A 17,995-nucleotide genomic window follows, 5' to 3' on the forward strand; every position below is an offset into this window, starting at 1 on the left:
AAAGTTAAGGCATGTATGTAAATTCATACAAGAAATTCTCATACCAGTACAAAATCCTCAGAATTTCAACCGTACTAGCTTGCAAGAAACGGCATCACTTTATGTCAAATTTTTAATTACCCGCACAAGCAAATAGAGGCAACTAAAAAACATATTGACCCCCACTGTCACCCACAGCAATTTATTGCGCCACAAGCAATCTATTTGTTTCCGCTCATGTAAATTTGGATGATAGGTAGAAAGCTTAGCTTTTATCCATTTCTTATTTCTTGGTTTTATCAAGAACCTCAATGTATCTCTTTGGGATTCCATACTGTTCAACAAGATGTTTTGCGAGATCATCAATCACACCACCTTGCACCAGAACCTCGTGTCCTTTCTTACCTGAGAAAATAAAATTTTGCGAAGTTTCAGATCAGCAGGAATATGTATTTATCTCGATGCATTTGCTAGATGATATTAGAAGTCACACAAACACAACTTTCTAATTCTTTCCAGGGTGAAACAAAAAAAAAATACAGATCTTAGAAAGAATTTAGATAACACTGACTTGATACAAAGAAAAATTTGAATCATTGTTTTCCATATGAATGAAAAGCTGAAAAAACCAAGAATAGAAAATAAATATATTGAATACCTCACTATGTTTACCAACTGATAACCACCACCAAACATGACATTCTCAATAGACTGACAATACAAGATACCTGGTAATTCTGCCACTGATGTACTGCAAGCAAACTTTTTCTGAAGCTCTGATGCCAAGGCTTCAGCATCCATCAAAAAAGTTTCCATCCCTGAGAGTTTAGTCACCTTCTTGTTACCTTGCCGCCGTTCTGTCAGTATCTGAATTGCTTTCAGAGCACCTTTCCGAACAACCGACTCACTTCCTCTAGTCACAAGGTGGTGAGCTTGCATCCGGCTTATGAATAGTTGCCCTAAATCTTTTTTATGAATTTCTGCTGGGTATGTTGATCCCTTTTTTATGACCCCCTTGAACAGAGCATCACACAATATTGCGTCCAGAACCACAATGGACTTGTCTGTCAGCTTTACCAGATTTTCTTTCTCAATGTATTTGAAAACAATATCAGAAGCTTCTGAAGCACTAAAAAGTTTTCCCTTATCAGCTCCTACAGACGCAAAAATGGGATTAACATGTACACTCGGTTTATAGATCTCTGCCACATCTAGCATCCTATTCGACCGGCTGTCATTGGCAGCATGATCACTAATCTCATTTTTTTTCTCTACTATCCGTTTCTCAGGCTTGAAGGATGAGTACTCAGCATGATTGCGATCAAAAGAAGATAGCATAACCTCCTTTTTATGTTTATCTTCCTTCACTGCAATCTGTCCATGCAGGATCATCATAAAGAAAGAAAAAGAAACTAGCTACAGAAGGATTTAACAATGAAAACAACAATAAAGCATGGTGCATTAAAGTCCCTTCAATATGAAAGTCTACAACCCTGCTTCAATTATTTAACAATATTTTATTCAACTTTCAACTTTCATCTTAATTCATCTTATATCTCAACTCACTATCCAAACGACACCTTAGATTTACTTCCTGCTAGTTCCCACAAGAATCTTGTGATGAGTATAGATAAGTGGGGATGTGCATGGGGTTTATCGACAAACAGAAAAGAATCTAATCATCAGGTCATAGTTTCCATGGAAGTGTACGATTATCTACGGTCATAGACATTAGCATAGATGTTTTACATTTACAGGAGCATATTAACCACAAAATCTTTTCCCTGTTGAAATTCATTATTTTTAGTCAAACCAACAAAATTTGGAAGAGATCTATCAAATTTAAATAAAAACCTCAAACATAAATTTCCAAAGAGAATGGAGGCTAAAAATACAGATTTAAATTTTATTTTGCTTCTTTACACTTGTTCCTAGTACCATGACATGAGATTTGAAGTTTGCAATGGCTGCTTGATCAGAACTTCCTACTTGTGTTTGCATTGTGGACAAAAGCCTCTAGTTTTTCATAATAACTAACATATCAATTAACTAACATATCAATATTATCAAGCTTTTATTTTTGGCCTGATGTCTGGTGCGGTGAAAGGGCTCTAAGGCCCGTTTGATGTTGAGATGAGATGAAAAATTTGTTTATATTAGTGAAATAGTTTGTGAATAGTAGTGAAATAGCTTGAATTAAAATATTTTATGAGATTTTGGGAAATGAGAGATAAAAAGTTGAATAAAAATATTATAAAGTTAAAGGATTGTTAGAAATAATTTTTTAATATTATTTTTGTTTTGGAATTTGAAAATTTTGAATTGTTTTTTGTATTTAGTTTGGAAGTTTGGAAAATTTGTAACGATTAAGTAATGATTAGATAAAAAATTTAAAAATTTGAAATTGAAAAGTGTTTGTGTTTGTGGTTGAATGGTGTTTGGATATTGAGATGAGATAAGATAGGTTGAGACCATCTCAACATCCAAATAGGACCTAAAGCAGGTGTTTCCCATGCTCTACCAAATCTCTAGCAACAAGGAGGTTGTTGTGGCTGATCTTTTGGTGTTTTTTGATGGTGCTGTCAATTGGAATGTTAGTTTTTAGAGAGCAGCTCAAGACTGGGAATTGGATATATTTGTCATTTTCTTTGACTCGTTGTATGATATGTCAATTGACATTGAGGTGGAGGATAAGATGATTTAGAATCTTGGAGGAAATAAAAAGTTCTCGGTGCACTCCTTCTATAAGGCTCTTTTGGGATTGTCTAATGATCCTTGTTTTCCTTGGAAGGCATTTGGAACTCCAAGGTACCTCGTACAATTGCTTTCTTTATATGGACTGCATCTCTAGAGAGGATTTCACCTCGGATAACTTGAGGAAACATGGAATTATCATTTTAGATTGGTGTTGTATGTGCAAGAAAGACGGGAAAACAGTGGACCATCTTTTGTTACATTGTGAAGTGGCCCGGGGACAAGGGTGGCATGGATTATGCCTAGAAGAGTGAAGGCTATCCTGAAGAGCTGGACAGGTATAAGGGGAAATGCCCACATCACTGTTGTGTGGAGAATGATCCCTCATTGCATTATGTAGTATTTGTGGATGGAGAGAAACAAGAGGTACTTTGAAGACATGGAGCATTCTTTGGAGGAGCTGAAGCGATTTTTTTACACTACTTTACTCTCCTAGGCTTTGGCCATTATTTGTAATGCGGATAATCTCCATGATTTGCTTGTATGTCTCACTAGTGCTTAGTTGTAATTAGGCTTGTTCGATGTATACTCCCGGTGTACTTGGGCTATGCCTTTATTATCAATAAAATTTTACTCTTACTTATCAAAAAAATAACCTATCTCCCACTTCCAATTCCCAATTCATCCTGGTCATGCAGTCCACTTCACATAAGACCTATAATTTTCCACACCCAACCGCCCCTTTTTTCAAACCGAAAGGGGGAAAAGGAAAAAACAAATGGTAAAAGAATCAACATACTAAGTGTGTAATTAGTGTCCCCAAAAACAAGAAGAAAACTCATCCTTGTCAACAAACCATCACGCATGCGCCACCACATGACAAAAGAAACAACTTAGGTGGGCCACATTTGCAAACACGTCAATTTTATTATAGGCAAATAAAAACACACAAATATACCAACACAGAAATAACTACAAAAGCAAAATAGCTCTGATTTTAAGGCAAACAAAAACATTGCAAAAGCTCCCACCATAGATTATAAATACCTTACTCTGTCAAGCAAATGCAATGATCGGCTGGGGTCCCTTGTACAATACATTATTGACTTCCAGACGATTATAACTGTGCATTTGTGTAAATAGGACTTTGGCATCACAAATAGTACTATTCATCTTTCACATATCATACCATTATAACTAAATCAAACCCGGTAATTTAGATATTCATGCCAAACAGGTCATCAAAACCCAGTTAACTCCATTGATGAAATCTTTAAAGCAACCACACACCAGCTAACTCCATTGATGAACTCTTTAAAGCAACCATAAGCCAGCTAACTCCATTGAAGAAATCTTTAAAATAACCACAAACCAGCTAACAACATTGACGAAATCTTTTTTTTATAGGTAAAAGTACCTCATTTATTGAATAACATTGACGAAATCTTTAAACACCATCTATGAAGTTTCCAACTTTTACGCAAATAGAACTGCCTTAAATAAATACTCTGTTTGCTAGAGGAAATATAAATTATAACTCACGGAAAAGCAGTAGGAGACACACCAGTCCTGTGGATGATTTAGCCTGTAACCACTTTGATAATTTTTTGTAGGATGATTTCTTGATGTCAAGAGTGATTCCAGGGGGTCTGCAAGGTAATATATGGTTTGACCTACACCACTCACAAGACAACAGCATTTGTTAGATATTTAATGCAAAACAATGCAAAAGACTTGTAAGAATTTTGAGCTTGAGAAACACTAATATAAATAGATGGGAGTGGGTACTATCTTCCCCTTGCTCGACTTGGCCCAATGAAGTTCCTTGGCTCACTCGAGTACAGGTTTGGTGCGCTCTACTCAACTCTAGCTTGGCTTCATATCGATGACTGAATTCGATTTCAATTATTGTGCTTGCACAAGAGGCACAATATACTACAAACACTTGAGACGAAAATCATATTTGAAATCCGATTTACTCTCAAGTGACAATATTTAAACTTTCTTTTTCTAGCCTTAGCTCCATTTGCTAGTTTTCTATTTGGGTAAAAAGAAACTTCGAGACAACCATCTCAGATGATATTTTTATTTTCCTAAATTTCAAGGGGTGGACTCTCTCCTCCCTCCAACCCAGAAATAAAAAAGAATTACAATTTAAGTCATACAAATTTTTCGTACCATAGTGTGCTTCCAGGCAAGGGAAGGTCTTTGTCTTTAACCGTTGTATGCAAGGCTTGCAAGAGGCATTTGTCCAAAAGGGCATCCACATCCTCAGTGGATAGAGTATGATGGTCACTTAATTCCTCAGAAGGAACATTTTCTTTTATCTTCAAATCTCCAACACCTGCAATTATTTCTTCAGCAGTAACATTCTCGACATCAAACTGTGTCAATGAACTTGAAGCTTGATTAGCTTCAGACAGAGAATTAGTTACATCAACAGGTTCCCCCATTTCATGACTACCACTGCCATTCTGTTGACTGTTTGAGGCCTCACTAGCACCTTCACATGACTCAGAAGTCTGACACGACTGCAGAAATGCAGGATCCTCAAACACAACATCTTCTAAGAAGCCAGCATTTGGCACATAGTGGCCCTCAACTGATTCCCTGTAAAAGAAGTGCATAAGCAGGGATTAGTAGTTGAAATTGTAAATCAATCTCAAATTTACTGTTACAGCTACAGTTACCAAAGCAAGTCATGATAATAGTGAGTTATTCTCAATGCCTTTCCACGCAGACTGGCTTTTAAGGCTTCAGTACTGCTCATAGTGGTTGCGCCAACCTGCACCAAGATTAGTCAAATACGGGGCAATAACCAACTTTACAGGAGTTTTGACGGTCCAAGATCCCACAATATATATATGTATATTCCAAAAATGCTTACTGCAATGGCAGCTGGATTGCCAGGGACTTTGACTGCCCATGGTTCCCCAGCTAGAAATGAAGCTAGACCTTCTTGAGGTACACTGATACCGGGAAACATCAAATCTGCCCCTCCGATGACAAATCGTGAAACCTCACCCCCTTCAGTATGAAAGCAGGCAAGAGCTCGGGGACCATCCAAAGAGCAAAAACTGCAATAGTAAAAACAAGCTGTGATCAACTACAGCCTATAACAGAACAATCGAAGGGAACATTTCACACATTTCATCACTTCTAAAGCAAATACTTCTTCAGAAATTCATCAGTCCCGATTAGTGAGTCTAATAGGGAGGCACAAGATTGGGAAGTGAGTGCTCTGGTGGATTTCTTTAGCTTGTTGTATAACATCACTGCTGTTGTTCTAGCTGAAGACAAGATGGAATGGAGACCTTCTAAGAAAAGGAAATTCTTGGTACGCTCTTTCTATGACATACTTACAACTCAAACTAAGCCCAATTTTCCTTTGAAGAACATATGGAGGAGCAAAGTACCTCCCAAGCCTGCGTTCTTTGTTTGGACATCAGCTATAGGGAAGATTCTAACCATTGATAATCTAAGAAGGCGTGGACTTATAACTACGGACTGGTGCTGTATGTGCATAAATAGTGGGGAAACAGTAGATCATTTACTCTTACATTGTGACTTTGCACGGGACATATGGAATTGTTTCTTCTGTAGAATGGAAGTAGCATGGGTAATGTCGGGAAGGGTGGTGGAACTACTAGCTAGCTGGAGAGGGATCATAGGGACACCACAGATTGCAACTGTGTGGAAGATGACTCCTATTTGTATTTTCTAGTGTATTTGGAGAGAAAGAAATGATATATTTTTTTAAGGATCATGAACTTTCCTTGGAGGAGTTTAGGAGTTTTTTTCTGGAAGACTTTATTTATGTGGGTCATTGCTTTAGATTTAAATGGTCTCAGTTTCCATGATTTTCTTGTAACAGTTTCTAGTTCTTAATTTGGTGTACTCATATGTATACCTCCGGTGTACTTGGCTATGCCTATCTTTATATCAATCAAATTACTTCTTACTTATCAAAAAAAAAAAAAAAATATTCCATTGATGTAAAAATAACACCGCCGGTTTGAGTTCTAAATTTGGGTTCTATATTTGCAGCTCATTCATAATTAGTAGTCACCATATTCCTTGATGAATGACCCTAACCTATCTCGCCCTTCACTTTGTAGCATGTTATAGCGCCATTCACTTCTTACTTTCCTTCTCTAGTGAAATCCAGCACTTCAATTTGTACAACTAGCATTTTTTGTACTAATGAACATTCACATCAAAGGGGAAAAAAGCACTACCAAGAAAGTGTAAGCCTCTTGGAAATATTTTATGCAATGACTTCTACAACTCTACACAATCAGAACCATCCATATCCGAGAACAACAGATGCTGTCAAGAGCGATTACACTTTAAACTCTCTCATTAGTATACCAAGGGGCAGGAATGAAGATCGCTGAGGAAAACTTAGACAATTCGAATGCAAATGTAACGGGAGGAATCTAAACCAAACGCTAATGAATGATAAAATACCGGTGGGATATATTTCTGTGCCTCGCCCATCAATATCAAAAAACATAGGAAAGCCTCCTTCAACACCATATATATGGACTCGATTTTGAAGCTTTGCGACAGTTATCTCTGCCTGAAAAATTACAATTAAATAAATAGTACCGGATTAGTACCTAAGCAAACTAGGTTCTTTCATTTCTTGAAAAGAAAAGGGAAAATGAATACATGAATATATCATACAAAAAAGCAATCAAAACTCGAACATTTTAATCCTCCCTTGCTCATTACAAAATCCAAATTAAGTACTTGAGGCGTCCAGTTTAATCATGCAACCCCGGCTGTAAATATGCAGCAAAGAGCATTACTGTGTCAATAGCATCGACCAGGGTCCAGGACAGATAATTATTCAAACATTATCCATCTAGATAGTAATACTCTTCATACAAGGTCAACAGCACAATATTTAGTGCCCGGAAAGGATAACAATTTTTATGCCGAATTCAACCTACGCAAGCTTCGTTACTATAAAATATTCTAAATTGTAATCAACAAGAGAAGAATAAAAAACCTTGGGAGGGAGCAAGACGTCGATATCGGCATCGGAGGCTCTGGGGAAGCGGTCTTTGACTGTACGTTTAAGCTTCTTCCTGTCTGCCCCTGACAGCCTCTGGTGTGACTTGGCCTCTACTTTCTTCTTGAACATTCTCTCAATGTGTGCGCCAGCGCGCGCGCTATAGAGAGCGAGCTAGGGAGATAAGAGGGCGATAGCGTGCGGGTGTGTCTCTAGGGATTCTGGGGGTACGAACGTTCTGGAAAAGAAGTATGGCGGGGTGTTACTTGAGTTGTCAACAACGAGTTCTCCTACTACCCATCCACTGTAGCGGTGCACACGTTGCACACGCTACGTGGATGCTTTTTTTTTTTTTTTTTTTTTTTTTCTTTTCATTGCGATATTTTTATTTTTCTCTCTCTTCCCGTTTTCTTTTCTTTCCATTCAAATTTTTCATCCCATCCCGCGAAACCGCCCCTCCTCCCTTGCGTCGCCTCCTTTTGCCCAGCACCACCCCGCGATGTCGTCCCTCTGTTCAGCTCCACCTCGCTTAGCTCCCCTGTCTACCCAGCGCCGCCACTCCCCGCAAGGTTATTGAACGGTGTCGTGCCTCCCGCAAGCTCATTGAAAACCCCTTCTTCTTCACTGTGAAGCGCTGTGAATCTCTCAAGTTTCCTCACAAAACCCCCGAATCTTTTTCTTCTTCTCTGCGAATCGCTGAGTGGCGCTGACGAAGTCATAAACCCAGCATTCCGAATCTGCTTCTCTGTGAATCGTGGAACTCAGGTTCGATTTCGAGACCTTCTTCTTCTTCAGAACATTCTCTGTGATTCTTTCAGTCCCCTCTCGTGCATTGTGATTTCCCCCTCCCTTCATTCGCTTACACTGCAATTTTTCACCTGATGTGATTTCCCCCATCTCAACTAGCAAAGTGCGTCGAAGAATAGGCATTGGGGAAGCAAGGGCAAGAGGGGGAGGAACAGAAGCCGCTGGGTCGAGTAAGCTTGGATTCGAAGTATTTTGATTCGTGAAAGAAGATGTTTGATTGATTCTTCAATTTTCACTATTACTAGCCTTTGAACCTTAATGCCAAGGAACAAGGAACCGACTTTTTAAACAATTTTTTTTAAAAATTTGTTGGCCGCATAAAATTACACTGGTTACCGAGAGAGTATAGGAAAAAAAAAAAAAGAATGGAGGATCAAGTTCTTTCGTTTATACTCTTCATGGTCTTTTCTTTTTTAAAGGTAAAGTCTGCGTAAATTTGCTGAGAACCTGGAGGAAGATTGATGTTTTTGTAAGGTTTTCTGAGAACTAAACAGAGGGCTGGTTTCAAACATTTGAGAGTTTTCATATTACAAGTATTCAGTGAAAGCGGATGTCATAAACTCTAATTCTATGGCCATTTCTGACCAGGTAAAATCTATCTTATGTATTTTTACTAGTATTTGAAAGGGTGGTTCTTTGAAATTGGCTTTTTTGTAGGATTGCTAGGGAGGTAGAATTATTAGATCATGTTGGAATTGGAATGCAGAGGTGCGATCCTTCTAATACAACGTTATCGTTTCGATATATGGGATATTAGCTTTAAGGGAAGATGTAATTCTGATATAGTTATCTTATATATTTTTTTCTACAAGCATATTCTAACCATCCTGAAGAGTAGAGTTAAGAGGGCCATAGGCATGATCTTTTTTTTTTTTTTTTGATAAGTATGCTGAATGGATAGATACTTACCTCCCTTAAACAACTTTTCTGTAGACATAATTGATTGAATGGGAGCAAAAGGTCAATGAAATTCAAAGTTGGATCTGTAGCGATTTAAGTATTAATGATCTCATGTCGCAATTGATATAAACTAGCTACAAATCACGATTGGATCATAATCCTTTCCTGTTGTAAAACAGGGTCACCTCTAAACCCAAGTTGCCTAACTATTTCAAACATTATGTCCATTCTTTTCTAATATACTCTATTGATGAAAATGCTCGAGATAGGAAGGGCCATTCATTTAAAATATTCTTCCTAGACATTCTTGCACATTGAGGGGATCATTTTTGAATAAGCAGTCTTGGTTTTCCTCAACTTCTCCTCTAAAACCCAAATTCCCAAGCACGAGTACCCAAATCCAAGACAACCATTGACAATTGAAGAAACTATCTACAACTTTGAGAAGCCTTCAAATCGAGCTGGAATGTGAATTGTTTTCAATGGCAACTTCTGAAGCATATTCAATAAAATCCATTACCAATAGCATATTCAATAAATTATGAATACATGATTAATGCACAACTAGGAATGACTCAAAAATTGAAAATTAGAAGTGCAGGGCTTTCCAACACTGTCTGAACAACCAGACTCCCCACAGCAGGGTCACAAATGGGTCAAAAGCTCTATTTGCTTTCGTTTATCCAAATTTTATGATCAATAGGTACCGTATAGTCATTATAGTTCTTCCACTAGGACCCACGAAATGTAAAGTGGTATTTGACTGCTTTATTGAAGCTTCTCGTAAGGTACTCTTTCTCTTAATCTTCAAATAGTCTATTGCTTTCCCTTTCATTTTCACTCCCTTTGCCTAGTTTTGAATAGCTTCATCTTCAAAGAAGGCATTTGTGAAATTTCATGTCTAACCCATTATTGAGCAACGGCAGTGACAGTGTGAAGACAGTGTGTTATATTTCACTTCATAGAAGATATATGTGAATTTATTGATTCACAGTTTTTCCTTGAAAGAGTAATCCTCTTTATTTGCTTTTCTTTGCGTTCAATATATGATCTGTCTGTTTTTGTCATTTTTCAGATTTGGTCTTGAACTTTGGTAAACATGGCCCCCCAGTATTTTGAATGGCTTTCTGGTGCAAATTTCGGATTGACTAAAATTGACAAGATTGGACGCGAAGACAAGATGTTGATTTTCATTTGCTATATATTTAGTTCATGTAACTTTTTTTTTTTTTTTTTATAAGTAAAATATTTAGTTCATGTAACTTTAGCATCCTATGTGGTTGTTAAGCATGCACTGATCTCTGTATATATTGAGAGAGAAGACCAAGATTTTCTATTATGTAGATGAATGTTGTAAGTTAATTCCACGTGAAAATGATGAGGGAATTTGGAAACTTTTTGGTGATCAGATTTTTGTGGTACTAATTAATCTACAACGGGGATGAAAAGGTTCAATTTGCTTTGCATCCTTGCTTCATTGTCTAAGGTATGTTTTAGTATACAACGGAATGTATTTGTATTCAGTGCCCTTCAAGTTTAAACCAATGGCATTGTTAAGCTTTCTCTGGAAGTTCTCACCTTTCAGAACTCAAGATCTTGTATTGTTGTCGATTTTAATGCTGCATTTTATATGCTATCTGTTGTTTTATTAAGAACTTGACGTATAAAATTAGCTGCAACAAGATCCACAACAGCCATGTAGATTAAGATCCACAACTCCACTACCAAGTTTGTAGATCAATTATAAATTTTAATTTTAATGGCTTCAGATTTCAGGAGATCAAACCATGTCCACAAGCTGTTTGTTAAACTCAACTTTTCATTACACAGGTTAATTTAATGAACCCTTTTACATATCAGATTACCCTTTTAAATATCATGATTTACACTTCCTGAAAATATTACACTTGAAGAAAATGGAACATTTCCATTTTCACAAAAATGCTACACTTCTTGAAAATATTACACTAGAAGAAATTTCTTTGGCAGTGCAAAAAAATAGTTTCCATACCCCATTCAACCATTTTACATGCACAATTTACCCATTGATAAAAACTAAACCCATTTACAAACTAAACCCATTCAAGTTTCAACCATTTACAATCACACATTAAACCATTATCAAAACAGCTACAGTGACACTCATCAACTATCAAATTCCTCAAATTGATCAACTCCAAATTTCTCAGCTGCAATATCCTTTGCAAGTTGAACCTTCAATGTATATACCTGTAGCAACCAAGGAAAAAAAAAAAACTCATAACATGTATGCATAACACTAACAGCTATGTATAGCAACAAAGGAAAAAAAAAACTCATGACACTAATACATAACACTATTAGATGTAAATTCACAAAGGCTGAAATTACCCATCTCCCTTTACACAATTAGTAGGCCAAGGCTCAACTCAAACACGGGGACTGATTTGCACTAAGTTCCATGGGGGCAAGCATGACATATCCTGAATATACTCAAAATGAAGAATTAAAACAAAGACATTAAAAATAGAACGTTGCAAGAAGATATATAACGTGAGAAAGGTAATTTTCTCACATTAGATGACAGAATTTGTGATCTCTATGACCTTTTTGTTGACATAAACATTCATGTTTTCTCTGCCCTTTCTTGAAAAATTGTTCATTTGCGGAGGAAACTTTTCTTATTTTTTTACCACTAAATAAGTCTAGGGGCAGGATGAATAGGGGTAGAGAAAACATGACGCCCATCATTAGAAGTAAGAAGGAAAGGAAAAAACCTTGTCATAGATCAATTTAGTGGTTAAAAAATTGTATTGAGCTTTACCACAACAAAATCGTACTGAGCTTAATTTATTTTTGATATGGTAGAGAGAAAGCTTCGAAAGCTTTATTTTGAAGATCCGAAAACTTCGAATTTGGATAAAGTTGCAGTGGAATCCGTAGATTTGTTTGGTTGTTGAATCTTTCCTTTAATGCAGACTAATGCATTCGTAAACAAAGCTACTAAGTTTATGCCATTCTCAGATGAGAAAATACCCAAAGTCGACAGCCATTAAAATACTAAAAATACAGATCTAACTTACACAAAACCAAGCATCCAAGAAACACAAACACATATGAGATGCTGGGAAACGGAAGTTTTCAGATTAAATGCGGACTAATGCCTTCGTAAACAAAGCTACTAAATTATGTCATTCTCGGATGAGAAAATACCCAAAGTCAGCAACCATTAAAAGACAAAAAACATAGATCTAACAAATACAAAACCAAGCATCCAAGAAACACAAAAACATATGGAGGGTACCAACAATGAGCTCATGAAAAAAGACCACTCTGATTTGAAAAAAGAAGAAGCAAATGTTAAGCTCTCGATACCTTACAATTCCCGACAATGAAAGCTTAGTCTTTAAGCATGAACAGGCAAGAAACCTGTAGAAAGGGTTTAGAGCTGTTGAGAGAGAGGGTTGCGCAAATTCATGGGAGGCAACATCTACAGGAGGGTACCATTAGTTTCTAGCAAATACAGAGAGAAAAAAGAGATAGAGTAAACAGAGAAGAAAAAAAAAATGTATGCCTAAAACTTAGAATCGCAGATTATTTACCCTCCTGCAGATATGAGGGCTTCGCATTGGTGGACTGAGGGCGGCTTTGCGTCGGTGGACTAAGGGTGGCTTCGCGTCGAATGGACTGAGGGCTTGGCTTCGAGGGCTGAGATCGAAGAAGAGAAGGGTTGAGGAGGTTCGGTAGGGGGCTTTGAGAAATCGATGAGAAATTAGAGAGTGAACATGTGTTATGTTGGTTTTGTGGTAGGGTATTTTTGGTATTTTACTAAAGCCACGTAGGGAGTGCAGCAGCTTCTCCCAAACAGGGGCTTCTCCCTAGATTTTTCCGTCAACAATAAAGAGGGATAATCTGAATCATTCCGAAACTCATATATTATCTTCTTATATAATACTATCGTTAGATTTTATTCTATTATTAATTTAATTCTTTGGTCAGGCAACTTCTAGATAATTTTAGAGATATAAGTCTAACCACTTAAATATGAAATAATATTTTTATTTTCTTTTACTCGTCTTGAAAATATAAACTTGAATCAAACCATTGAAATTGCTTATGCAATCCAATATGCTGATGTATGTTAGTAAAAAAATTATTTATTATTCTTTTAATTTTTCTCATTTCATTAATATATGACATCGAACAATTAGTAAATAAATAAGAAAATAAAAAGATTGTATTTTAAAAAGTTAATATTATATCGATTGATAATAAAATAATAATAATTAATAGAATGATAAATAGCATTTATATACTATTAAACATATTTTTTTGTGTCTACTTATATCGTTTAGGGCATCTGCTGATTTATTTTATTGCTATAATTTTTATTCACAATATCATTATATAAAAGGATATTTGTGTAACCTTAATTGGTGAGAAATGATTTAACAACAATATTTCATAAAAATAAATTTACAAACTAATGTAGTTTCATGTGATATGTCAAATTGTAAAATAAATATAACGTATTACATAAAATCATATTAATTTGTGAATTTATATTTATCAAATATATTTATGACTGTAATATTTTTCTTATCGATAACCAGACAACACAATCCTTGAGTATATACCCACCGAGAATAAAGTGATGACAAGAGATTCCCTCCTATTAAGGGACGATACAACTGTTCTAAAGTATTCTCATATATTTTCAAATATTATCACATATTTCATTCTCAAACATCATTGATGTACAAAATATTTTCAGTTTAAAATATTAAACTTTTTCATATAATTATTATCTAATCATTACAATTTTATCAAACTCTCAAACAAAATACAAACAATAATATCACTTTAAATTGCAAGACAACAATTATATTAACAAATTATATTCAAACAACTTTTTAACTTTATAATATTTTATTTTATTTTGTATTTTTTCTTTTCCAACATTTAATAAAACATTTTTAAGTCAACATATTTAACTACTATTCATGAATATACTGAGATTTTCTAAATATTCAAATGAGACCTAACCCTCCTATTAACTTTATTTACAAATTGACATAATTTTATGTAATATATTATATTTACTTTACATATCACATAAGGGACAACACAAACCTTGAGTAAATACCCAATGAGAATAAAGTGATGACAAGAGATTCCCTCTCGTTAAGGGATGGCATAACTGTTTTCAATATTTTCATATATTTTTAAATATTCCCATATATTTCATTCTCAAACATCATTGGTGTATAAAATATTTTCAATTTAAAATCTTTAACTTTTTCATATAATCATTATTTAATCATTATAATTTTTTTAAACTCTCAAACAAAAGACAAACAATAATATCACTTTAAATTACAAGATAACAATTATATTCAAAAATTATATTTAAACAACTTTTTAACTTTATACTATTTTATTCAATTTTTTATATTTTCTTTTCCAACATTCAGTAAAACATCCCAACTCAAAATATTTAACTACTGTTCATAAATATACTGAGATTTTCTAGATATTCAAACGAGACCGTTAATAGGAGGGTTTATTAACGGTCTCGTCTCGTTTGAATGTGATTATTAAGGAAAAAATATATTTATCATCAATTTTCACATCATCCTTTCATTATTCCATAATGTGTTATTAGATAATAGATTTATAAGTAAAATATAATAAATAATCTCCAATCATCTAATACTACATCATGAGATGATGAAAATTAAGACGATGAGTAGCATTACTCGATTATTAAATGGCGATGACTCTAGTTGGCATTGAGCAGAGTCAGTTACAATGACACAAGTCATTTTTCATTTATATGGACAATATTAACATTTAATAATTTCAAAACCTTTAACTATCTCGAGGAACATAAATCATATCAATATAGATAGTTATGAATAAGATTGTTCATCTAGGTTCCAGATTAGCCCGTGTCATAACCTGAATGAATTCGAACTTTTAACAACTCGGATCAATTCACACGGAAATCGAATCTCAAAATTATTTTTGTTCCACACCGTAGTTAACAAACACCTTTACTAATTAAAAGTATGGTTCCACCATCAAACATTGCAACACAACGAAAAATCTCAAGTATTATTACTTTTTTTTAACTTGAGTTTTCTCGGCAACCAAAGATCTAGATAGAGTTTGTACAAATAAGAAAGGCACCCAACAGATCCAATAGCATTAAACTCACAATACGTGGCCAAAAAAAGGCAATTAGAGATCGTTGAATAAATAAAAGCATGGAAAAGGAAAATTTAAGAGTCCCAAAATAAGAAAAGCAGAATGAACCGAAGCTTGAAAAGTAAAAAATGGTAGCAAATTGATGCTGGGTCATGTTTTTAAAAAAGACTCGGGTACCGGGTTTTAAATCCGATACCCTGGTTTCAAACTCGTATCCAGACCGAAACTCGGAATCGAAATTCGATTTTTCGGATTCATTCTAGTTTCCCATATTCCGAATCGGGTCGATAAAAAAATCCAGTTCAGATGAATAATCTTAATTATAAAATATGAATTGTTAATGATAATATGATCATTTTTCACTTATAATCATCTATATTCTCGTTGGATATAACTAAGTGGCCTAAAAAGAACAAGGCATAAAGCCCAACGAGGGTGGGCCCACGAGTCAAACCCATTGGCTTGTATGGATGAGCTTATGATCCACGATTTGCCCGACTGAAGTGCACCTATAAGGATACTCCTATCCCACCCTCGCCACCGCATGGGCAGGGGATAATTAGGGCTCCCAAATCCCTGCACCGCCTCTCGTGAGCGAGTGCTCCTGTCCAAATGTTGAGAGGCGGATTGACCCTTACGATAGTCCGTCCCATCCTGTCCACTTACGATGTAAAACAATAAAAAAATTAAAAGTACTGGAAAAAAAATAATAACAAATCCACATATCCATCCCTAACATCTAAAGATACATCATCTAACAATAAATCCACGAATTTACAAAGTATACCCATGCCGTTAACACAAAATCAAAAACAATCTTAACCTTTTGCTCCGACAAGACTATGGTGTGGCTATGGATCTAAGCAAAGAATCACGGCCATAAATGGTCATGAGCCTCTTTGCAAATCCATGACCATACTTTAAGAAGGATATAAAAAAGAAAAGTAGAGGAGGAGAGAATAATGGCACTGGCCAGAGAGGCGGGATTAGCTTTTAAACAAAACTTAACTCTAAAGCGGCGTCGTTTTGTTTAAAAATAAGTAACAAAACATACGATAAAACGACATCATTTTATTAAATATCTTGTTAATGTGTATATATATATATGTGTGTATATGTGCATGGGCTGGGTTGGGCGTACAGAGTAAACTCTGGGCGAGCTTGGGCCCAACTTGAACCTCACTTCCGGCTCCCAATCCTACATCCATCCGAATGACTTATCAAGCATGTAAATTAAGGACACATTTCACATATGAAGTCAGAGTAATTGTTCATGTGCTCGTTGTGCACATTTCACAAAAAGTCCCCAAACGATATTATTGTAATCACAAAATTGGCTACAAAACAATATAAAGAGGGAATGTCACCTATAATTTAATAAAAATTAATAAAAATTTTATATGCAGTTACTTTTACGTATTCTTTACATACTTCATTAATGTAATTAGTTGCATCATTTTTTTTAATATAAAATAATTATTTAGACCAATTATATCAGTAGAGTACACAAAAATTACTCATAAGTGATTGTATATAACATGTCACATAATTCAAGATGATTATAAAGTTTTCTGAAATATAGAACCACACATCTCAACTAAAATATAGGAAGAACTAACCATTTTTCCCGCACCCATAACCTTTTATCCATTTGTTTTCATTTTCCAATCAAAATTGTTTCATGGATTTAACTTCGAAATTGTTTCTCGACCATGTCTATTGAAAAACTTGTGTTTAAGTTTTCTATACTTTCTATCGCCATTCAATCGATGATGACACAGGATCAACTGTGTATGGGCTAAGGAATCATAAAATAAAAGAGAGTGATGTTTTCTTAATTATATTTATGCTTTCATGTTTTGCTTAGTGAATATTTTGAGTAATGTTAGATAAGTCATAAACTTTACAATTATCACGTATTCATCTTATAAATAATTAAAAAATTAATTTATTATATAAATTTAATATTTACTCAATTTTTTAAAAATAGCAGATAAACATCACACAATCTATCATCATAAATATCATTTAACTTTTTTTTTTTTTTTTACACGGTTGCGAAGGAAAAAGCTGATTTGTAAGTAGGAAATGTCTAATTGCCCGGGAAAAGTCAAATGAGGCTACAGTGGGGTACCTTCGGACACAGGTACGATAGCATCTGAGCTTGATGGTAAGATTTTTGAGTTTTGTTAGTTACAAGTAAGTTCGTGCATCATTTAGAGTATTGATGAATTTTTTAATTTAAAAAAAAATAAAAAAAATTCTTTAAGAGAAGAAAAAAATCTTCTATATTATAAAAATTATTTTTATCTTTAATTAACATAATTTTATTAAATATATATATTATATATCAATATTAATGTACGAATTGATATACAAATTTACTTACTGTAAGATATTTTCAAG

General features: G+C 34.8%; 1 protein-coding gene across 1 annotated transcript; it reads right to left on the bottom strand.

Annotated features, from left to right (window-relative positions):
* On the bottom strand, positions 1-7,969 carry LOC121249651 (eukaryotic translation initiation factor 2D). Its single transcript, XM_041148380.1, is given in 9 exon segments — positions 1-384; positions 708-1,353; positions 4,238-4,346; positions 4,852-5,283; positions 5,364-5,458; positions 5,561-5,703; positions 5,706-5,750; positions 7,144-7,255; positions 7,691-7,969. Coding segments are annotated over 9 exon segments (1,839 nt in total). The 5' UTR covers positions 7,826-7,969; the 3' UTR covers positions 1-262.
* Between the last annotated feature and the right edge of the window lie 10,026 nt (positions 7,970-17,995).

The sequence above is a fragment of the Juglans microcarpa x Juglans regia genome, chromosome 2D (assembly GCF_004785595.1).
Source record: "Juglans microcarpa x Juglans regia isolate MS1-56 chromosome 2D, Jm3101_v1.0, whole genome shotgun sequence".
Taxonomy (NCBI): domain Eukaryota; kingdom Viridiplantae; phylum Streptophyta; class Magnoliopsida; order Fagales; family Juglandaceae; genus Juglans; species Juglans microcarpa x Juglans regia.